The 24,111-nt window shown below is 36.2% G+C and overlaps 1 protein-coding gene across 1 annotated transcript; it reads right to left on the bottom strand.

The window, feature by feature from the left end:
* Positions 1 to 351: 351 nt before the first annotated feature.
* Positions 352 to 23,052, bottom strand: LOC144957359 (bone morphogenetic protein 7-like). The gene is made up of 8 exons (XM_078888551.1): positions 22,930 to 23,052; positions 21,297 to 21,463; positions 20,161 to 20,404; positions 17,310 to 17,493; positions 15,483 to 15,631; positions 13,351 to 13,554; positions 10,757 to 10,839; positions 352 to 8,354 (listed from the first exon to the last, which is right to left on the bottom strand). Exons 2-8 carry the CDS (start codon positions 21,441 to 21,443, stop codon positions 8,094 to 8,096), a joined length of 1,272 nt encoding a protein of 423 aa, XP_078744677.1. The 5' UTR covers positions 21,444 to 21,463; positions 22,930 to 23,052; the 3' UTR covers positions 352 to 8,093.
* Between the last annotated feature and the right edge of the window lie 1,059 nt (positions 23,053 to 24,111).

Raw genomic sequence — 24,111 nt, forward strand, 5'->3', positions numbered from 1 at the left:
TCTCTCTCTCTCTCTCTCTCATTCACTCACATTGTGTGTGTATGTATGTGTGTTTTTGTGTATGTGTATGTGTCCCTTATTAACATGTTCTCCCTTTTTTGCTTTCTTTTCATCTCATTTAACTGTAGCCAGGGGTGGGCCAAAACTAAGTAATCCCATTCCAAGACAAAGACAGAAAGCAACACGGAAAACAGATATAAGGGGATAGAAGACACAGGAAGTGACCTCCTGCCCACCATGGGAGGTCAAAGGACCCCGCCCAGTGTGCCGAGATGATGACGTTCTGAGATGGTAACAAATAAAAAGGAAACAGCACAATCACATTAAGAAATGAAGACAACACAAATAAAATACAAAAGTCTATCTATTTAATGAAAGTCAATTCTGATTTCAGTATTATAACATTAATAATAATTAAATACGATATACAGATGTCTTGAAGAAATATTAAATATAAAACTAGGCACAAGGATTGCTTTATGGGGTTTTTTCTGTATGTTTATTTATTAATTAATTTATTATTTATTTCTCTATTCCTTAATTGTTCATTATTATAGGAAGACGACAGGATAATCAACACTATGTGTAAATTGAAATCTTACGGTGTCTGTGATTGGTTACTTTGGTTTTAATAGAATCTTACGGTATCTGTGATTGGTTACTTTGGTTTTAATAGAAAATGTGTTGATTCTTGGATTGTTTGTTGTTGTTTGTAAGAGTTTTATGGCGCTTGCAACACATTTAGGTCATATCAACGCCAGTAAAAAGGAAGGAAATTGGATAGTGAAAAGATTCTAGATGTACAATAAAAAGGACTTGAGGAAAAAAATAAGACAAAGAGGAGTGGTTCAAATAAGGAACAGATGTAGATTCCAAGAGCATACCGTCAATATACTTACTAAGTAACAAACTAAGTCTTAGTTTGAGAGCACATAAATGTCTCACCCATACACCAGCACAAGATCCCACTAAGAGGAATACACTCAAATGCTTACATCATGCAATCAAAATAACAAACATAATACATAACAGAGAGATGGTTTACAATGTAAAAGAAATTCTCATCTCCCAAAACAATAACTATGCATTTGACTGTTCTCTCTCAGTCAAGGACTAAGGCCAGAGTCAGGGCAAAACCAAGTAATCTCATTCCAAGACAAAGACAGAAAGCAAATTGGAAAACAGCTATAAGGGGATGGAAGACACAGTAAGTGCCACCCTGTCCACTATGGGAGGCAAAACCAAGTAATCTCATTCCAAGACAAAGACAGAAAGCAAATTGGAAAACAGCTATAGGGGGTGGAAGACACAGTAAGTACCACCCTGCCCACTATGGGAGGCCAGTGACTCTTGGATTTGGATAATCTCAACAACAAGAAAAAGTGAGACGATAAGATTAAAGAAAAGATTGATCAGAGGTAGCTAATAGAAAAAATTTAGTTTGTACCCGTTTCGTTTCTGTGTTTTTTTTATTTTTTTTTTTATTTTTTATTTTTTTAAGAGTTTTACGGCGCTTGCAACACATTTAGGTCATGTCAGCGCCAGTAAAAATGAAGAAAATGGGATGGCAAGTAGTTCTAGAATTACAATTAATGCACCCAAGAAAAGGTAAGACAAAGGGGAATTGGTTCAAATAGGGAACAGATGTAGATTCCAAGAGCACACTATCAAAGTACTTAGTTTGAGATCACCTAAAAGTCTCATCCAGACACAAGCACAGATCCCTACTACGAGGAACACACTCAAATCATAATATATTATGTATACACACAACAGAACAGAGAGATGACTTAATAGACAAAAAATATAATATCCCAAAACTCTAACTATACATTTGACTGTTTTCCTCCCAGCTATGGTATCCGGTCAGGGCCAGGACAAAACCAAGTTTTTTTTATTTTTTTGTTTTTAAGGGTTTTACGGCCCTTGCAACACATTTAGGTTATATCAGCGCCAGTAAAAAGGAAGAAAACGGGATAGTAAAAAGTTCTAGAATTACAATTAAAGCACCCAAGAGAAAGTAAGACAAAGGGGAACTGGGAACAAATAGGGATCAGATGTAGATTCCAAGAGCATACCATCAATGTACTTAGTTTGAGATCACCTTTAAGTCTCATCCGGACACAAGCACAAAATCCAACAAAGAGGAATACACTCAAATGCTTACATTATACATAATACAAAAATAACAAATATAATAATACATAACAGAGAGATGATTTACAAGGAAAAAAAATATCATCTCCCAAAACAATAACTATGCATTTGATAGTTTCCCTCCCAGCCAGGACTCTGGCCAGGGCCAGAACAAAACCAAGTAATCTCATTCCAAGACAAAGACAGAAAGCAATTGGAAAACAGATAGGGGGGGGTGGGGGTGGGGGGGGGGGGGGGGGGGGTAGAAGACACAGAAAGTACCTCCCTGACATAGGGGACGAGTTCAGATAGGGAACAGATGTAGATTTCAAGGTCACAGCATCAGTGTGCTCACTCATACACACTTGTTCAGATCTTTATCTTACACTGGTGCCTGCTCTTTAATTTCATAATTTGATAGTATCAGTGTACTTTTTCATGACAAAACTACTCATTTCTCAAAATACAATAGAGCAGACCTTCTTAACTAAAAATTCAAAAATTCGTCGTTTTTAGGAGATCAAAATTACAGTCGCTAAAGTTAACTTTATAATAAAATCAACAATTTACTCTCACAAGGATTAAATAACACTTGAAAATCCTGCCAGTTATGTAGTCTGACGTCAACTTTCATTTTCAATAAGTTTTAATGACTTAGAAATGCTCATGAAGGTCAGACATTGGAGCCAAAATTTCATAATTCTGCGAATTTACCGTGGTAGAAGGCAGGTCGGAATAGAGGCAAAGTTACCCCTTGAGACAAATTTACCCTTTTGACAGTAGATACAATCTTACCTTTTACACTGTTTTGGAAAGATCAGTTGCGTAGTAATGGGGACAAAGTTTCTTAATAAAGTGTAAAAAAATAAATAAATAAATTCACGACAAAACTTAACTTACTTTTTTCCTTGAACACATAAAATGCAATAAATAGCCTTTTTTTTTTAAACGCATTGACATGAAGAATAACAGCTAAAACAAATTAAGGCACCATAAATGATTGTTTATAAAGCGTCAAGCACCATTTTTTAATGTAAACTACATTGACATAAGCATTCAATTTATTGACTTGTACAGATGCTGTCTTCTTGTCCGTCTCATTTTAAAAAATAAGGCATTTGAACCTGGTTTAGTCAATCCTTTTTAATTAAACTTAAATTATTTTTTTCTTTCCTTGTTTGTTTGTTTGTTTTTACGGGTTTTACCGCACTTCAAACACAATAAGGTCATATCAGCGACAGTAAAAAGGAAGAAAATGGGATAGTAAAAAGTTCTAGAATTACAATTCAAGCACCCAAGAAAAGATAAGACAAAGGGCAATTGGTTCAAATTAGAAACAGTTGTATATTTCAAGAGAAACACTATCAAAGTACTTATTTGAGATCACATAAATGTCTCACCCATACACCAGCACAAGATCCAACTAAGAGGAATACACTAAAATATACTAAATATACTAATATACTAAAAGTCTCATCCAGACACAAGCACAGTTCCCAGCTAAGAGGGATACACTCAAATGTTTACAAATTATATATAATACAAAACATAATACAGTGCAAAACAGAAAGACGATTTACACTGAAAAAAAATATCAACTCCCAAAACTAACTATACATTTGACTGTTTCCCTCTCAGCCAAGGTATCCGGCCAGGACCAGGACAAAACCAAGAAATCTCATTCGAAGACTAAGACAGAAAGCATGTTGGAAAACAGATACAGGGGAATAGAAGACACAGCAAGTACTTCCCTGCCCACTATGAGAGGTCAGGAACCCCACCCAGACACAGCAAGTACTTCCCTGCCCACTATGGGAGGTCAGGAACCTCACCCAGACACAGCAAGTTCTTCCCTGCCCACTATGGGAGGTCAGGAATTCCACCCAGACACAGCAAGTACTTCCCTGCCCACTTTGGGAGGTCAGGAACCCCACCCAGTTAAATTTATTGACTTTTACAGCTGCTGTCTTCTTGTCCTCGTCATTTTAAAAAAAATCATTTTTTTTTAATTAAAAAATAAGGCATTTGAACCTGGTTCAGTCAATCCTTATAAAGCTTAAATGACAGTAAGTGCCTCCCTACCCACTATGAGAGGTCAGGAACCCCACCCAGACACAGTAAGTGCCTCCCTACCCACTATGAGAGGTCAGGAACCCCACCCAGAAACCAAGGATTTAGACCGATAAGGTTCAGCTGTTGTTGTTGCTAAATCTGTCAATAGTTATTGATAAAAATCATGTAAAATTGAAGTGAAGTAAAATTTTATAAAATATTCGTAAAGCACGCGTATCCAAAAGATATTGCTCTAAGGCAAACATAACAAAATAGTACTATAAAATAAAAAATACATGTGTATTTATGTACATAAAACATTGTATACAAAATCAAATAAAAATGCATTATAAAACTCATTTGATCATAGCTACATACAGTGCAGCAGGGAAATCTTGAACACGCCAATCTCAAATTACCTGCACAATTCACCCGTTTAACCCATTTTGTTCATAGAATTGGCCAACACGGAAAATCTTAAACAAACTGGGCAGTCACTTTCATGTTCATTGCACAAATTCGTTTGCCTATGTTTGTATTGAACGGAAATGAAAGCTGTTTTCCCTCTCACAGTGGGGTTAAGTTGTGTTGATTAATGTGTCACACATGCGTTTGTCTGGAATAGTGTGTGTGTGTGTGTGTGTGTGTGTGTGTGTGTGTGTGTGTGTATGAGAGAGATAGAAAGAGTGTGTGTAGAGGGGTGTGGATGAGGCATGTTTGACCAATGTCTTACACACACAATCAATACTGACGTGTACCAATACCAGTGGGAGTCTAGCGAGGCAGCGAAGTCTTGAGGCTGTTACTGGGATGTATTAAAATCAAACAAGCAATTAGGGGTGGGGAGGATGGGGAGAGAGGAGAGGCACTAGGGAGATCAGTGAGGAGTGAGAGTGGTTAGCCTGCGAGATGTGTTGCCTGCTGAGTGTGTAATAATAATAATAATAATAATAATAATAATAATAATAATAATAATAATAAAAATAAAAATAAAAATAAAAATAAAAATAAAAATAAAAATAATAATAATAATAATAATAATAATAATAATAATAATAATAATAATAATAATAATAATAATAATAAAAATAAAAATAAAAATAAAAATAAAAATAATAATAATAAAAATAATAATAATAATAATAATAATAATAATAATAATAATAATAATAATAATAATAATAATAATAATAATAATACACATTTATACAGCGCTCATTCACATGTAAAACACAAGCTCTGGGCACTTTACAATGTAAATTATCAACGACAACAAAAAAATTTTAAATTTTAAAATGCCATAAAATATGATCAATTGATAGCCAAATCAAGGGTTCATAGCATCAATAAAAGCAAATACAATAAAGATGTGACTTGAGATTCTTTTTTAAAAGCAGGTAAAGCCTTGCACTCCCTCAGACCACGTGGTAGCTCATTCCAAATCTTGGGGCCAAAACAAGCAAACGATCTATCACCAAATTTTGTTCTTGATCAACAATGCGATATGATGACTTTGTCTTCTTTTCATATACGCAAGGTAAAACCTTTTTCCACCTCTGAATTAGACAAGCCACACTAAACACCACAGCTCATTATAATGAGACGGCACCAAAACCCCCCACATCCCTCACATCCTTCTTCATACTCTTTATAATATACTCAACACGGAAATCTTGAACAAATAAGCACGGTCCCACTCTTTCCAGATTTCTGTGCAGCACTGTATTTTCAAATGCCCATTGAAAGATTTTACAATAAAATATCTATTTTCATCGTTTGGTATTGAAATATCTTTTGATTAACTTTGACATGTCTGTGGGTGATGCAGCTGAGGAAAATCATTACAAAGACATGGGTAGCACTTTGACTCGATTGAAATAAATAGCTACATTATGAAGGAAACAACTAATATTTTCCATCTAAATGATGTTACTTAAACATCTACCATTAATGAGGTGAGATAAAAATAGAAAGCTTCAGAATAAATAACAAGACTTTTGAACCAGTAACATTACCTCAACAGTTTTTTTTTTTAAAGTCATTTGTCATGAATGTCCTAGTCTGCATCTCAAATATTTGATTGTCAAAGTAATCATTTCCTATCCTCATCATCTATGATTGTCAAAGTAACCATTTCCAATCCTCATCATCAACAACTGTCAAAATAACAATTTCCAATCCTCATCATCTACAACTGTCAAAATAATCATTTCCAATCCTCATCATCTACAACTGTCAAAGTAAGCATTCCGATCCTCATCATCTATGATTTTCAAAGTAATCATTTCCTCTCCTCACCATCTATGATTGTCAATGTAATAATTTCCATCCTCATCATTTATGATTGTCAAAGTAATCATTTCCAATCCTCATCATCTATGATTGTCAAAGTAATCATTTCCAATCCTCATCATCTATGATTGTCAAAGTAATCATTTCCAATCCTCACCATCTAAGATTGTCAAAATAATCATTTCCAATCCTCATCATGAACAACTGTCAAAGTAATCGAGTCCAATCATCATCCTCTAAGATTGTCAATGTAATCATTTCCAATCCTCATAATCTACAACTGTCAATGTAATCATTTCCAATCCTCATCATCTATGATTGTCAAAGTAATCATTTCCATCCTCATCATATATGATTGTCAAAGTAATCATTTACATCCTCATCATCTATGACTGTCAAAGTAACCATTTCCATCCTCATCATCTACAACTGTCAAAGCAATCCTCATCAACTATGAAATTAAATTCGGATTATTTAAAATTCATGTGTCATTACATCTTCTAGCATACCACAATGTCAATATGTTGAATCTATACAGATCAAATGTTATGATGAATATTGAATGAACTAAAATACTCCATTAAGTAACGTCCATGAACAAAAATCTTTGGCTTCTCTTATAAAATGGAGTCGAGCAACATTTCTTTCATTGTAACTATATTGTAAGATCAAGAGAATATGAATAATAAAAAAAGATGGTTTGATATGTGTAAATCAACTGATATGTTGTCGATATATCTCATGTAAAGTGAATTCCACGAGTCATCAAAAAAAGCTAGATTAAGAAATTCAAAAGAAATCCCTTGAATCAAAGCATAAAATATAAATCACACAAACGAACATACATGGCTAAGCCTGTCTACATACAACAAGTCCCTCAAACTTTTTAATTTTTTTTATAGCAAATAAAACGAGGCTGCTATGAAGCGAACCTGAGGTAATTACTGAAAAAAAAAAAAAAAAAAACATTCTCACCGATGGACAATCAAGATTCTTGTCTGCCAAGTACTGCTTGCCGTGTCATTAGTTTCCTACTGTTAATTTATATATATTATTAATATTGCTATAGTTGTACATTGATTCTTCACAAATCAAAACGTCATAGAAATAGAAATTGATAACGAGTAACATTTTCAAATTGAATTACCTGCCACATGTTACATTTCCAAACAAGTAACGATAAAAAATCATCAACTTTACTCCAAAAAGACAAGCTGGTAGAAATCCACTTTTGCCAATTCAATTAAATCTGTAAAAACGGCATATCTCGATTGATTATGAAAGTTTTACATGAAATCACAAAAATGACTGGCCATGGCTGCATTGGACTGATAGACTGTCTTCAAAACAGTGGCCTTTGGTTTGTACAGACGGCCACTTTATACAGGTGATCAGTAGAACAGGTTTGGCTGTATTTTGATGTTCTGCTCATATACTGATAAAAAAACATGGTATATATAATATAATTCCATTGTCATGACAGTACGACATAAAAATATTCAACAATAATCCTTTAAACGCAGCCATGAATTATTTCCTTTGCATTTGGAAATACACACTACACACGTCCTGTCATGTGTGTTAATTAAACAATCGTAATGAGTATTTTCTTTTTAATGGCAGCCACAAGCCATCACCATCATCTCCCTGAAAACTCGCAAGACAATGCTAGTGTTCTTGTTGTCGTAGTACAGCAGTTTGAGAGCTGCAAACTGGGTTGGAGCACAGCAAGGCTTGGGGACATGAGCTGGCTTGAGGAGATGAACCAGAGTCTGAACAATGGCGTGGTTGGTGGAGTTCATGTGGATGCCCAGTGGAAACGAACACTGTCCTGCACAGAAGAAAGCTCTGTAGCCCTCTGGAGAGATGAGGAACTAGAAGATGAGATGGGGAAAGAAAAATAAATAACATTGAACAAAATTTAATATCAATCTGTTAGACAATAATAATCATGAATGGTATTCAAGTACAACAAATAAATCAGTTGATTATAACGAACGGTAGGTGAGAAAAGAGATTGAATGAAAATACTGATAGTTTAAAAATAGAATCACGACACACATAAAATTTCACACAAAAACGCAAATATTTCTTTCAGAATAAGACTTGAGATTTAGGTCCAAAAAATACATTATTTTAATCTGGTCAAGTTCATGTGAGGCAGGGAACTTAAGCGCTAAATACAACACCAGAAAAGATGATTAATGACAAGGGACCTCCAGAAGAATGGAAGAAATACCAAGGACAGCAGTGAAAAAATAAAAACAACGACAAAATAATAAAATCAGAATAATAGTTTTAACAATAAAGAATGATGATTTAGGGGAGAGAGAGAGAGAGAGAGAGAGAGAGAGAGAGAGAGAGAGAGAGAGAGAGACAGAGAGAGACAGAGAGAGAGAGGGAGAGAGAGAGAGGAGAGACAGAGAAAAACTGAGAAAAAGAGAGAGAGAGAGAGAGAGAGAGAGAATGAGAGAAGAAGAGAGAGAGAGAGAGAGAGAGAGAGAGAGAGAGAGAAGAGAGAGAGAGAGAGAGAGAGAGAGAGAGAGAGAGAGAAGAGAGAGGAGAGAGAGAGAGAGGAGAGAGAGAGAGAGAGAGAGAGAGAGAGAGAGAGAGAGAGAGAGAGAGAGAGGGAGAGAGAAAATAAAAGACAAGAAACATCCAGGTGTCTGTCGTAAATCATAAATAAGACACATTTTGAATTGTGGATCCCTACACAAGCAAACTAGTTTCTTATGGAGAGAAAGTCAGGATTTTCACCAGGTTTGTTACACTAGCAGGAAATACTTTCCAATAATTTAGTGCTTATCCAAATGGTGGCAAACAGTTACTGTTGTTCATTCCAAACCACAAAAAGGGAGATGTTCTCCCAGCTCCATGGGTCTTCAAGCTTGGACGGAGGACTCCAAACCACAGAAAGGGAGATGTTCTCCCAGCTCATTGGGTCTTCAAGCTTGGACGGAGGACTCCAAACCACAGAAAGGGAGATGTTCTCCCAGCTCCATGGGTCTTCAAGACGGAGGACTCCAAACCACAGAAAGGGAGATGTACTCCCAGCTCATTGGGTCTTCAAGCTTTGACTTTGTGGAGGACTCCAAACCACAGAAAGGGAAATGTTCTCCAAGCTCCTTGGGTCTTCAAGCTTTGACGGAGGACTCCAAACCACAGAAAGGGAGATGTTCTCCCAGCTTCATGGGTCTTCAAGCTTTGACGGAGGACTCCAAACCACAGAAAAGGAGATGTTCTCCCAGCTCCGTGGGTCTTGACGGAGGACTCCAAACCACAGACAGGGAGATGTTCTCCCAGCTCCGAGGGTCTTCAAGCTTTGACGGAGGACTCCAAACCACAGACAGGGAGATGTTCTCCCAGCTCCGTGGGTCTTCAAGCTTTGACGGAGGACTAACCATTTTCTGGGATTTCATTTGTACTTTTATTTATCTTTTTTTTTTTTTCAATTTCCAATTTTAAGTTAAAAGAAGTGAAAGACAGTTTAATTTCATGAGGTATTGATGAATTACAACTTAACTTGATCCTTCAATTTTCTGATTGTTTTACACTTTTTTTTTATTGAGCTTTTATATAGTGCAATATCCACTAAACATGCTTAAAGCGCTTTACAAAGGGTCTCTGACCAACAGCAACACATAACACGTAGAAAGAGACATGACACCTGATAGGCGATATTATTTTTTTCCGACAGAGAAACCGCTGTTAACGCACAGGTACTAATTTTACACCCAAGTACGATGAGAGAATGTGAGTAAAGATTCTTTTCCAAAGACTCAACTATGCGCCCGACTAAGGCTCGAACTCGGGGACCTTCCGATCCAAAAGTGAGTGTCATACCACAAGACCACATAGCCACACGAAAAGAAAAGCCTTCCTCAATACTCTTCAATAGTCGTAACGTCACTTCCTTCCTAATGACGCATGGTAACTTAGTAACACTGGCTCTAAACTATCGGATCAATGGTGGACGCCTGTATGAAATATTTCTCCAGCGAGCATAAAAGCGTATTCAGAGGAGAAAAACCCCATAAATTTGATCATGTTTTGACTTTTACACATTCTGATCACAAGGCATATGAAAAGTTTTAGCCAGCATGAAGAATAAAGAGTAATGATTTTCTTTGTTTAGAACCAAGATGGCCGCCGTTGCCCAGCGGCGTGACATCAGACTATTGAATCCAATTGGCACTGAATTGACCTTACAAATGTCACAGCGCATTAAAACCCCGTTGACAAAAAAGCAAGCAAACAAATAAACAAACAAGCCCACCTCATCATTGAATCCTATGTCAGCAAAATTGATGTAGAGGTTGTGTCTTTGGCAGACGGTGTTGGAGACATAGCGAGGGTAGCCTGAAGAAGGTTTTATGTTAAAATTTCAATTTTAGTACAAAAATAATTATAGACAGTAAGGCTAAGAAACTCACAACATTGCCATCTGGAAGTATAACAGACCAAAACACAAAACTATGTGTAACCTTGAGCGTTTATAGTCTGGTTAATACCATTTAGTGAGAATTACTCATAAATGCGGATGGCAAAAAGCAATAACAAAGACCTGAGTGACGTCAACTTCATACTGTTTATATTTTTTTAAATGATACTTTACTGAGGCCTGGTCATTTTTACTATTCATATGCAGTCCATTTCATCTGCAATTAATAAATTGAATCTTTCTTTATGCAGTCTATTTCATTTGTAATTAATCAATTTAATCTTTCTTTATGCAGTCCATTTCATCTGTAATTAATCAATTTAATCTTTCTTTATGCAGTCCATTTCATCTGTTTGTTTGTTGCTTTAGGTCTCTTCCAACACAATTGAGGTTATATGAGAGACCGCTGAAACAAAAAAACAAGCAATCTAACAAAAATAGTACAAATGTAAATCAAAATCATAACCTAAAGATATCATAAGCTAAATTATAAATAACCAAGAACAAACAGGCAGAAGATTTACAGAAAAAAAAAAATATCCCCTGTCAAAAATACAATCACAAACCAAAGAAGCAGGATAGGCTAGTAAAGAGAAGAAGAAACGACATCACTATCGGATCGTACACCCATGCAAACATCATAGGTATATGATTCAAGGGTGATGCTCCCATCCAACCACCCGCCATTTCATCTGTAATTAATCAATTTAATCTTTCTTTATGCAGTCCATTTCATCTGTAATTATTAAATTTAATCTTTCTTTATGCAGTACATTTAATCTGTAATTAATAAATTTACTCTTTCTTTATGCAGTCCATTTCAGCTGTAATTAATCAATTTAATCTTTCTTTATGCAGTCCATTTCATCTGTAATTATTAAATTTAATCTTTCTTTATGCAGTCCATTTCATCTGTAATTATTAAATTTGATTTTTCTTTATGCAGTCCATTTCATCTGTAATTAATAAATTTACTCTTTCTTTATGCAGTCCATTACATCTGTAATTGATAAATTTAATCTTTCTTTATGCAGTCCATATCATCTGTAATTAATAAATTTAATCTTTCTTTATGCAGTCCATTTCATCTGTAATGATTAAATTTAATCTTCCTTTATGCAGTCCATTCCATCTGTAATGAATCAATTTAATCTTTCTTTATGCAGTCCATTTCATCTGTAATGATTAAATTTAATCTTTCTTTATGCAGTCCCTTCCATCTGTAATTAATACATTTACTCTTTCTTTATGCAGTCCATTTCATCTGTAATTAATAAATTTAATCTTTCTTTATGCAGTCCATTTCATCTAAGATGATGATCCAATTTTTATTGATATTAATTATTATTATTGATGATTTCAAGTTTCACTGACCTGCAGTTTTATAAGGTTCATCATATATTTGACTGATAATTTTTTTGGGGAAATCCGAATGCCAAAGAATAAATTTGAATTGCCAAATTTGGGTATATACAGTACTTGCAGCATTATAGCACGCTCTTGGGAGAGGCCAAAGAGTGTGCCAAATCTGACGCTCCTGGGAGGTAAGGACTTATCATATAGATAATAATACAAATAATAATAATAATAATAATACTAATAATAATAATAATAATAATAATAATAATAATAATAATAATAATAATAATAATAATAATAATAATAATAATAATAATAATAATAATAATAATAATAATAATAACGATGTAATTTCCTTATATAACACCTGTCCCATATAATGTGGCTCAAGGCACACAATATACATGGCATACAATATATATCATTTTTTTTTTAATGTTTAATAATAAAATAAGACAAAATTACGTCACCCAGCTCCAGCGTGCTGGAATTCTGCTTGCTAGAATCCAGCATGTGTTGTGTAGAAAGAAAAAAAAAAACTGTGCAGTTCAGCACACAAGCATGCTTCGATGAATTAAAGAATATAAAGATTGTGCGCCTGAAGATCACATTTTCCTCGTATCATTTCCATGAATTAAAGAGCAACTGCTGATATAAAGAACTTCATTTTCTGTCTTGGGTTGTTCTTTAAATCCATGCACAACTGACAGAGCAGTCACATTTGTACAAGTAAAAAGAAAAAAACTTGAGCTTTTATGGAACGCAATATCCACTTAGCGTGTTCAAATCATTTTACAAAGGATCTCTGACTCACAGTAACAGGTAACATGTAGAACGAGACATGAAGCCGGTTAGATATCAATTTTTTCAGACAGAGACAACGCTGTTAGCTGTTAACAGCCAGGTCCTCATTTTACACTTGAGAGAATGTGTGTAAAGAGCCTTTTCCAGGGATTATACTATACTATGCACTCAAACCCAGGACCTTCAGATCTGAAAGCAAATGTCATAGACGAGAAGCAGATCTTGATTCAGACAATGTGTGAAAATTCAAAGCTGTTAAGACTTACTTCTCTTGTGTCGACTGTAAACGACATACGGGTTGTGGTCGTAGGACACGACAGACGAGTGAGTGAAATGGTGGTTACGGATGGAACGGGTCCTTCGATTACGTAACTCCTCTGACATTTGCATGTAGCCCACCAGGAACGGTTGTTTATTGGGTGCTCCACTCCTGTCCACCAGACCAATGTCCTTGGGAGAAAGCTCATGACCTGGAATTGAAATACAATAAAAATTGGGTTAACCTTTAAAAAAATAAAAATAAAAAATTTTTTAAATAATAATAATAATAATAATAATAATAATAATAATAATAATAATAATAATAATATTAATAATAATAATAATAATAATAATAATAATCATTAATAAACCAAAAAGATATAAAAAGTAGAAAACAAAAAATTTTTAAATAAAAAAATAAAAACAATTTCGGTTGTAATTGTGTTGCCTGTTTTTCCCTTTTATCTGTAGCAAGTGTAATCAGGTTTGAGGTCTTATGGTATGACAATTGATTCTGCCAATAAGATTCCTGGTTCGAGTCCTGCCTTAGCAGCGCAAAGTGGAGTCCTTCTTCCAAAAGGCTCTTCACTCAAGATTCTATCACCACAGAGGTCAGGTGTAGGCATCATGTCCAGAGCTGAGAAAAATAGGGTATGGAGAAGTGCCAAATGAAAAAGGAAGAGGGGGGGGGGGGGGGTCAGTGCCAAACCCAGGATCCAATTGACACAACGACCTCCGCCTGGCCGGGAGAGAGAGGACAGCGAGCAGTTGCACAACTTCAGACCTGTACGACGACGAAAAATGTTGTAGAACTATGAATTTTTGGCTCCAACTCGATAACGATCTTCATTTCAATGGGGATCCCAATAGCTCAGTTGGTAGAGCACTCGCTTCACATGCAAAGGGACCAAGATCAATTCCGGGTACAGTCGAGATCTTTTTCTGACCCCCCTACCACTACTACTATGAAAATTCCGTAGAACTATGAATTTTGGGCTCCAAGCCGACAGTCATGGGTGCCGGCAGGACGACATGATGAAACCTGAAACTAAAATCTCGACACTTTGCCAAACCTGAAAATGTTCCTACTGAAAATGCGGCCTAAACTTTACTCTTATTTCATCACCGTTTTTATACCATACAGGCCGAGGCCTTGACCAAAAAGAGTTCCGGTTTCACGAATCTACCTCCATTCACTGAAAAGGTGGCTGAATCACGTTTTTGAACTTTTACAGATGCTTTTAGGTTATTTTACTCAAAACACTGAAACCGGAGGTATTTGACTTCGAGATATCGCGAAACCGGAATTCCGGCATGAACCGGAAAAACTGGCACCCATGCCAACAGTTACATTCAATAAAACTTCTTGAAAACAAAGTTGTGTGGCCTGAACTAGTATATAAAGGAGTTAAAAGCATTATGTCAGCATATTATGGACAAATTAGTCAATTTTAAAAGTAGTTTTAGTGTCTACTATGTCAATACCCCTGAAAACCACAAATTTTTCCAATTCCAAGTAGACAGATCTGCAATCCGTCGTATTTACACATTTATCGTTGATCCACATCATTGAGAGTGAGCACAGCTTTTGTTTTTGTTTTTTAAGGGTTTTACGGCGCTTGCAACACATTTAGGTTATATCAGCGCCAGTAAAAAGGAAGAAAATGGGATAGTAAAAAGTTCTAGAATTACAATAAAGCATCCAAGAAAAGGGAAGACAAAGGGGAATTGGTTCAAATAAGAAACAGGCGTAGATTCCAAAAGTACTCTATCAAAGTACTTAGTTTGAGATCACCTAAAAGTCTCACCCAGACACAAGCACAGGTCCCAACTAAGAGGAATACACTCAAATGTTTACCAATCATATAATATAATATGTAAACTAAACATAATACAATGCATAACAGAGAGATGATTTATAAGGAAAAAAATAACATCTCCCAAAACTATACATTCGACTATATCCCTCCCAGCCAAGGAACTCCGGCAAGGATCAGGACAAAACTAAGTAATCTCATTCCAAGACAATGACAGGAAACAATTGGAAAACGGGTATGGGGGGATAGAAGACACAGCATATACCTCCCTGCCCACTATGGGAGGTCAGGATTCCCACCCAGAGTGAGTACAGCCTTACCATGGGAGTTAGTGACCTTGAGATAGAGACCCATATTGGAATAAGGGAAGTAAGTCCATTCCTCGGCAGCCAAAGTCACATCCAGCGAGAGCCACCCCTGAGTGTCCCAGTCAACCACTTTCTTCACCACTTCCTCCAAAACCTTGTCTCTGGAAAATAAGGGAAAAAAAAAAAAGGTGAGCTTCTATATAGCGCAATATCCACTAAACGTGCTCAAAGCGCTTTACAAGGGTTCCTGGCCAACAGCAACACTTAAAATGTTGGACGGGACACGACGCCTGTTAGGCGATATTCACTTTTTTTCGAACAGAGACAACGCCATTAACTGCCAGGTACCCATTTTACACCCGAGTACGGTGAGAGAATGTGAGTAAAGAACCTGTTCCAAGGACTCAGCTATACGCCGAGCGAGGCTCGAACCCAGGACTTCCGATCCGAGAGTGTCTTACCACAAGACCACATAGCCGCACAGTAAGAACGGTACATTTTTAACATTTAACTAAAAATGTTTTGGACAACAAACACATAAGTCGGTAAAGTGCTTAGCCTTGTATCCGAGTCTACTAAAACTCAACAATTTAATTTGCACACACATCACGACAGGGATCATAAAAAAAAAAAAGAAAAGAAAAAAGAAAAAAAAATTCTAGAGACGCCCAAGTATAATAATTGAGTGGAAAGGTCCAGCAGTAAAAGGAATGATTGGGAACAATGCTTAATCCTTGCATAAAAATGTTCACATAAAGCAGTGACGCCAACAGAAAAAAATGAAAAAGGAGGAAAATGATCGACGTCGAAGGCAGCCTCCTATTCGGGGGGTCCTCAGGTGCAACTAACCAAGATGGCTGCACAACAGTTGCTCGACTGAAAATTTTTAAACCCTGAAAATAAAGACAACTCTTCATGTTAAAGCCTAGAGGTGGCTCAATTTGTTCCTTTCTGTGGATAAATAAAACTAATTCAAGGTGAAAATTAATTCAGAAAAGTGAGTGGAGAAAGCATTTATGTTGATAATAATGAGAAATGAAGTGAGTAGGAAAGGGCCAGAAGACAATAGAGCTCACACAGTAGTCACGCTCTCCCCGGCCAGGCGGAGTTGTCATACCAGTAAGGTCGCTGGTTCGAGCCCCCATCGCCGTAGTGAAATTTTTATTCTCTATTGTCTTCTGGTAGTTTCCTACTCACTTCATTTCTTGTTAATTCAAGGTGAGCAACTTAGTAAATTTACTAATAGCCATTGATGTGGTGCCCATATATGGAATTTCTTCCTTATGTTTTTTTTTTTGTTATTTAAGGGTTTTACGGCGCTTGCAACACATTAAGGTTATATCAGTGCCAGTAAAAAGGAAGAAAATGGGATAGTAAAAAGTTCTAGAATTACAATTAAAGCACCCAAGAAAAGGTGAGACAAAGGGGATTTGGTTCAAATAAGAAACGGTGTAGATTCCAAGAGCACACTATCAAAGTACTTAGTTTGAGATTACCTAAAAGTCTCATCCAGACACAAGCACAGGTCCCCACTAAGAGGAACACACTCAAATGTTTTACAAATCATATATATAATATAAAGAAAACATAATATAGTGCATAACAGAGAGATGATTTACAAGGAAAAAAATATCATCTCCCAAAACTAACTATACATTTGACTGTTTCCCTCTCAGCTCAGCCAGGACAAGAACAAAACCAAGTAATCTCATTCCAAGACAAAGACAGAAATCATGTTGGAAACCAGATGTAGGGGAATAGAAGACACAGTAAGTACCTCCCTGCCCACTAAGGAACAGTAACCGCCCCCCCCCCCCAACCCCTGAATTTCTTCCTTACTCCCAGTCTTTTCCTTGCTTGATACGGTACAGGGTGATAGCAAAAGATCCACTATGTTCTTTTTCAGACACTTCCTTGTAAAGACGTAGTTCAGCTCCTTTGATGTGTTCCCCGACAGACACTTCACTGAAGTCAAAGAAAAATGACCGGTCTTTTTCATGCCTCAAGTGTGGGATCTTTTTGGCTGGTAAATGAAAAAATATAATCACATGAAAAAAATTAACACAAAAAATGAAGAAATAAAAAATTAATTGATGGATTAAATGTCTCAGTGCATGACATAATCAGTCGGAAGATGAAAATTTTGGATTTGCACTTTTTAGCATTTTCTGAAAAAAAATATGCTCCCCAGAGCATTTTAATCTTTATTTGAAGTAAATCGGATGATTTTTCAAGAAGTTATGGTCAGATGAATGGGAAAGGTATCCAGCAACTTTTCTCAAATTTCATACTTTTTCAACTTGGCTAGCTGTAAAAAATATTTAAAAGTGAAATTAAGCTGTGATATTTCCCGAAGATGTACAAAAAGGGTTGATTTAATAATTTATGACAAGAACTCATTTTGGATAAAAATTGACCTTCTAACTAAACTTAGCAATATCTCAGTTCACACCTTTTCACCATCCGACTGATTATGGCATTCACTGTAACAAATACAAACTATATAAACACTGTATAGTCATTAGACCTGTAAATGAGCTCTATAAAAATTGACTGAAACTCTTCGACAAACTGAAGATTCAATTATTTTTTAAAAAATAAGAGCATCATTGGAGAGGAGAGTGATAAATACAATACATTAAAATGTTGGGTGTTATTTCTTACTGGAAGTATGACTGCCATAATTTGATGTAGAAGGAATGCTAAATAAGCATGTCATTCATATAGGTAAAGATGACTTCATCAAAGTCATATTCCTGCCTCTGGAATTTTTTTTGACATAGTCAGAAAAATAATCACCATTATCATCTTTAACTTCTAGCCATGACCAATTGAATTTATTCCTCACACTCACATCTTTAACTTTATCGATGCTCGACAAGTCTGAATTGCGATCCACGAACAGCTCAGCCATTGTGAGAACATTAGAATAATGTAGCAATGAGCAAACTTGATTTTCAATCAGTAAATGACAGAGAAAAAAAAACTTAAATAAATATGACTTCTGGCCAATACACTGAATTATTAAGTAGAAGTGAATTATCAAGAAGAAACTTCGGCAGGCGTAGCGGAAAAATTCAAAGAATCGAAATGAAGGTAAATCGCCACAAAACAGCAAGCTCGCTTGGGCTTGAGCAAAACAATGGCAGAAAACGTCCTGATTTGCACGGGAATTAATTAGGCTACTTACCATTGTTCCTTATAATCAGGTACTCAATCAGTGAAGAAACGGTCAACCAGTTTGTTTACAATGTGAGGCAATCGAAATGTGCTTGTAGCAATCTATCCTAATCTAACTTTCGATTTAAAGGTGTCTCCATCATCTACTAGAGATGTTACTTCCGCATTCGCATTTTTTTTTTTTTTATACTTTTAAAACCCAGCTTGTAATTGTGGTCAATTTTGGCTGAGACGAAACAGTGAAATTTATCGCTCGGCGGCTCAGTTAAAATTGGCTACCGTTGGGATCACGACAGGTTGGAAAGTGAAAAAATAATTTAACGAAGGCTGTGTGAAATTACACTGGGATGTGTTCAGTCACGCCAATTCTAAAAAGCGCCGCTTAGCCTTGGCAATAAATCCATCGTTAATATTAACGGCTCCCATGAGCTATGCGTAGCGTTATGGAACACTCCTAATTACTTTACGGTCATTCGACTACGATTTGTGAATTCTTTCTTTCTTCACTTCTTTCTTTCTTTCCTTTTTTTTAAATATTTGAATTTGACAAATTGACTGATTTCAGTTAATTGACTGAGAATTTACAGGTCTAAGTCATTGATCTTGTTTCGCTTGCTTGAGCTTTTATATAGAGTAATATTCACTAAACATGCTCAAAGCGCTTTACAAATGTCCCTGACCAACAGCAACACGTAACATGTAGAACGAGACATAACGCCTGTTAGGCGATATTACAATTTTTTCTGACAGAAATAATGCTGTTAACGGCCAGGTGCTCATTTTACACCTGAATATGGAGAGAGAATACGAGTAAAGAGCCTTTTCCAAGGACTCAACTATGCGCTGAGTGAGGCTCGAACCCAGGACCTTCCAATCCGAAAGCGAGTGTCATACCACTAGACCACATAGATGCACAAGAATGTGACTCCTGAACACTGAGATCTTAAACGGAAACCTTTGACTCATTATATCCTCATTCAATATTTTGATCTGATTATTACTGAAAAGACCTGATTGTTGTCAACACAGAAGCGACAATGAAGATGTGACTAGCAATTCATCATCTGTCTAAACAGAAAGATATAGAATCAGCTATTTGGTATGGTGGTATGACACTCGCCCTCAGACTGGAAGGTCCAGGGGTTGAGTCTTCCTCTGAGCAGCGCAGAGTCGAGTCCTTGAAAAAGGCTCTTTACTCATATTCTATCACCGTACTCAGATGTAAAATGAGTACCCAACTGTTAATAGTGTTGTCTCTGTCCGAAAAAAAAACAACTTATATCCCCTAACAGGCATCATGTCTCGCCCTGCATATTAAGTGTTGCTCTTGGCTAAGGACCCCTTGTAAAGTGCTTTGAGCACGTTTAGTGTATACAAAAGCTCGTTTTAAATGCTCAAGAATCCGGTTAAAGTAAAATAAACCCTGGCAGAAAAGCGATTAAGTTAAGGAATGAATGACTACCTTACAATGGGCCTGAACTTGTTTGTTTTTTTCATCATTCAATTTTACCTTTGTTGACAAAACTGACGATTGCATCACAGCCTTCCACTTTAGACAAGTCCAGCCCCAAACCCGAGGCGTTGAAGTTGCTGTCGATGTGAATGTGAGAGTCGTCTACCCCTGCTGTAAAACTGGCCTCGTCGTCGGTAATGCTTTTGTACAGCTGTCGCATGAACTCGGATGCTGACTGAACCGCTTTCTCCTTCACGTGTCTCTTTGGCATACTGTACAATCCCATCAACTGCAATATTTCCTGAATGAAAGAAAGAAAAAAAAAATGGAATGTCTCTTTGGCATACTGTACAATCCCATCAACTGCAATATTTCCTGAATGAAAGAGAGAAAAAAAAAAAACGGAATGTCTCTTTGGCATACTGTACAACCCCATCAACTGCAATATTTCCTGAATGAAAGAGAGAAGAAAAAAATGGAATGTCTCTTTGGATACTGTACAACCCCATCAACTGCAATATTTCCTGAATGAAAGAGAGAAGAAAAAAATGGAATGTCTCTTTGGATACTGTACAACCCCATCAACTGCAATATTTCCTGAATGAAAGAGAGAAAAAAAAATGGAATGTCTCTTTGGCATACTGTACAACCCCATCAGCTGCAATATTTCCTGAATGAAAGAGAGAAAAAAAAATGGAATGTCTCTTTGGCATACTGTACAACCCCATCAACTGCAATATTTCCTGAATGAAAGAGAGAAGAAAAAAATGGAATTTCAATCTATTTTCAACATTTTGTAGGATTTTATGGTCTTGCGGTATGACACGACTTTTCACCTGGAGGTCAAGAGGTTGCGACTATGTGGTCTAGTGGTATGACACTCGCTTTCGGATCGGAAGGGTCCTGTATTCGAGCCTTGCTCGACGCATAGTTGAGTCCTTAGAAAAGGCTCTTTACTCACATTCTTTCACCATACTCATGTGTAAAACGAGTATCTGGCTGTCAACAGCGTTGTCTCTGTCGGAAAAACATTTGTAGTATCGCCTAACAGGTGCCATGTCTCGTTCTAGATGTTACGTGCTGCCATTGGTCAGGGACCCTTGTAAAGCGCTTTGACCATGTTTAGTAGATATTGCGCTATATTTATAATAGCCCAATTTTTCTTTTTTTTAAAATATCAATTCAAAACCAACCTGTTGTACTTCCTTCCTCTGTCTTTTGTCAATTTTTCCCACTGGGACAGTTTGACCCAAATCGTTATCGGTGTAGAATGTTGATGAATATCCATAGACACTGCAGAATGTTGCAAGGAATATCGAACACCAGTACAGATGATTCATTTTGTCCACTAAATCCAATTCTAAATAAGGAAAAACAAAAGAGTTGTTATGTCAAGTTCAAAGGTCAAGTCAAGATAGTCACGCAAGACCAACTGCCTAAATCTGTTTTTTTTTTATGTCAGAGTGAATCGAATCATGAAAATTGACTTTGTCATCAAAACTATGAATTTTGTGTTGAAAAAAGCGTAATAAATAAAAATGAATCTATTTAACAGCTTCAAAAAAGAACAAAATACCAAACACGAAACGTTTCAGACTCAAAACCCTTCTTCAGCCAATAGCAAAAACAGTAAAATTATTAAAGCATCACTTAATCTCCAGTCTGGAGATTAAACGATGTCTTAATATTTTGACTATTTAGCAGCTTAGTATCACTTTGGCTTGAATTTTGTGTTGATAACATAATAATTTAATTAACTGGCATCTGATTCAGCCGGCCCTACCTAATACCAGATAATGACAGTGGATCACAATTGGTAAAGCCAGACTACTAATGGGCCTCTGTTGTCATGTGGTAATTAGCCTTTGGAATGATAGGAGCCTGATATTCTAATTCTGGGCATCACAAAGTTAAAGTTGAGTCCTTGGTAAAGGCTCCTTACTCACATTCATTCTCTTAAATGAGTACCTGACCTATGCCAGTATTGTCTGTCAAAAAAAAATATACATATTATTATAATAGTAATAGCGCCATATGGGCACCGTGTTTCATCCTACATTGAGGGTTGCTGTTCGTTTGTGGCCTCTTTGCTTGAGCAAATTAAATATATTGCATACATATAAATATAAAAACTCAAGGTTGTTTCGTTTATGTTTTTGTAGAAATCGGGATGAACTCAGACTTCAGGAGCCTTATTCATACTTATGTTAACTCTGAAAGACTTGGTAAAACTTATGAAAAGATATTTAGGTACCACAAATTCAAATCAATAACAAATTGGCTTTGCTTTGTCTGTGACATGTGATAGCTGGTATTTGCTTTAAACTACAACTACAATCGTTCAGAATAGCAACAACTACAAACTGTCAAACAGCATACGCTGTGGCAGATAGTTTTAGGAAAAAAAATACTATGTGTATGACTCGGTGACAATGAACAGTACTGAGTAGCTAGATACACTGAGTCTGAGTGAGTGAAGAAAGTGTGGTCAATCATCGATGTGTGTGATCCTCAGCCTCATCATTGTTAGCTAAATTGAATTGTTGTGATTGTGCTTGTGTAGTCAGTCATGCAAAATCTATAACTGATGGAAAGGCGAGTAATTGATATTAGAAAAATGAATAGGATCAACTCCGGAGTTGGTAGGTAAATCCCTTTTCAGTCTAAATAAACACTCAGACTCAAGTCTTGAGTTTGTCAAGACTCTTGACTCATTGACTCTCCTATTCCTAGAACCTCTCTTTGAGCTACTAAAATTCTTATCTGGTTTAAACGACACGTTCCCAAAAATACAATAGAATTCGACAATGATTTTAGAAGTAATACCTTCTCGATATTATATTTAATTGTTTCAGCGAGGCAAGTTTTGGCGTTTTCTTTACACACTTTTTTTCCAGCTGTTGAGAGCTTCTTCGTTCAGTCGCAGTCGCCAATGTTATTATTTGGATTGATGGGTACTTCCTAATTCCCGATCAAAATTAAGTACCTAACTCAAATTACCGATATTATCTATGTACTTATCTGCTCTGAGAACACTTTTATTATTGGGGTTATTGATTTATTATCTAACATCAATTAAATGTCTATTAATATGATTTTTATTCCCGCAAGTCTTTTAAGTAAGAAAGACTATAGCTTTAAAAGTATATGTTCAAATTTAGAGGATTATTTAAAGAGTTGAAACCATTGAACTCCGTCCATGGAACAAACCCATGTCTGCCAGTAGCATAAGAAATAAGTGCGACAACATAATTTCAGAATCAAGTGAATAAACAGACACTGCATGTGTTTTTCTTGAATACGTACGCTCATTTCCGCAACAATTAGGCTGTGAAAGATCTAGGCTAGGCCTTGTCCGTGAATACTCTCTCTCTCTCTCTCTCTCTCTCTCTCTCTCTCTCTCTCTCTCTCTCTCTCTCTCTGTGTGTGTGTGTGTGTGTGTGTGTGTGTGTTAGTGTATGTGTGTGTGTTGTCACATAACAATGATTCGCCTTTGTTTTATTAAAGTTTTATTTTAGTAGTGATAAAAACATAAGAACGGAGTTCTTATTCCCACTGCAGTGTAGTATATTTCGATTGGCTTAGAAAAAGATTACTTTCTAATATTAGATTGTCATTCCTTGAATAGCCTTCTCTTTGAATTCATTTCGAATTAATGAATACTTTTCTTTCTGCCTTTTGTCACGGAGCCACTTATTATTACGAAAGCTGATTGATTTAATCTTCATTACTCACTTCTCTCAAGAACTTACGCCTGACGGTCACACTATTCCACTCCTCATTTTACCTCTATTTTAAAGATTTATATCTTACTCTCGGGACTTTGTGGAGCACATCACTGATTTTGATTTCTACCTCAAGACGTCGGAACTTCCTTTGTCACCTTTGCCAGTTGGTATACTGTCAAGATATGTTTGTTTTTGTTTTTGTTTTTCAGGGTTTTACGGCGCTTGCAACACAGCGGTAGTAAAAGGAAGAAAATGGGTTAGTAAAAAGTTCTAGAATTAC

Source organism: Berghia stephanieae, chromosome 11, assembly GCF_034508935.2.
Source record: "Berghia stephanieae isolate SIO BIC M18660-M18661 chromosome 11, UCSD_Bste_1.3, whole genome shotgun sequence".
NCBI classification, from domain to species: Eukaryota; Metazoa; Mollusca; class Gastropoda; order Nudibranchia; family Aeolidiidae; genus Berghia; species Berghia stephanieae.

Bases quoted from the DNA above. Each gene is read 5' to 3' on its own strand.
- LOC144957359 (XM_078888551.1), bottom strand. From the start codon at position 21,443: ATGAATCATCTGTACTGGTGTTCGATATTCCTTGCAACATTCTGCAGT. The intron at 17,494-20,160 runs GTAAAATTGAAT...TTCATTTACCAG, and splicing joins CGTCAGTTTTGTCAACAAAG to CCAAAAAGATCCCACACTTG. The intron at 13,555-15,482 runs GTAAGGCTGTAC...TTTCAATTCCAG, and splicing joins CAAGGTCACTAACTCCCATG to GTCATGAGCTTTCTCCCAAG.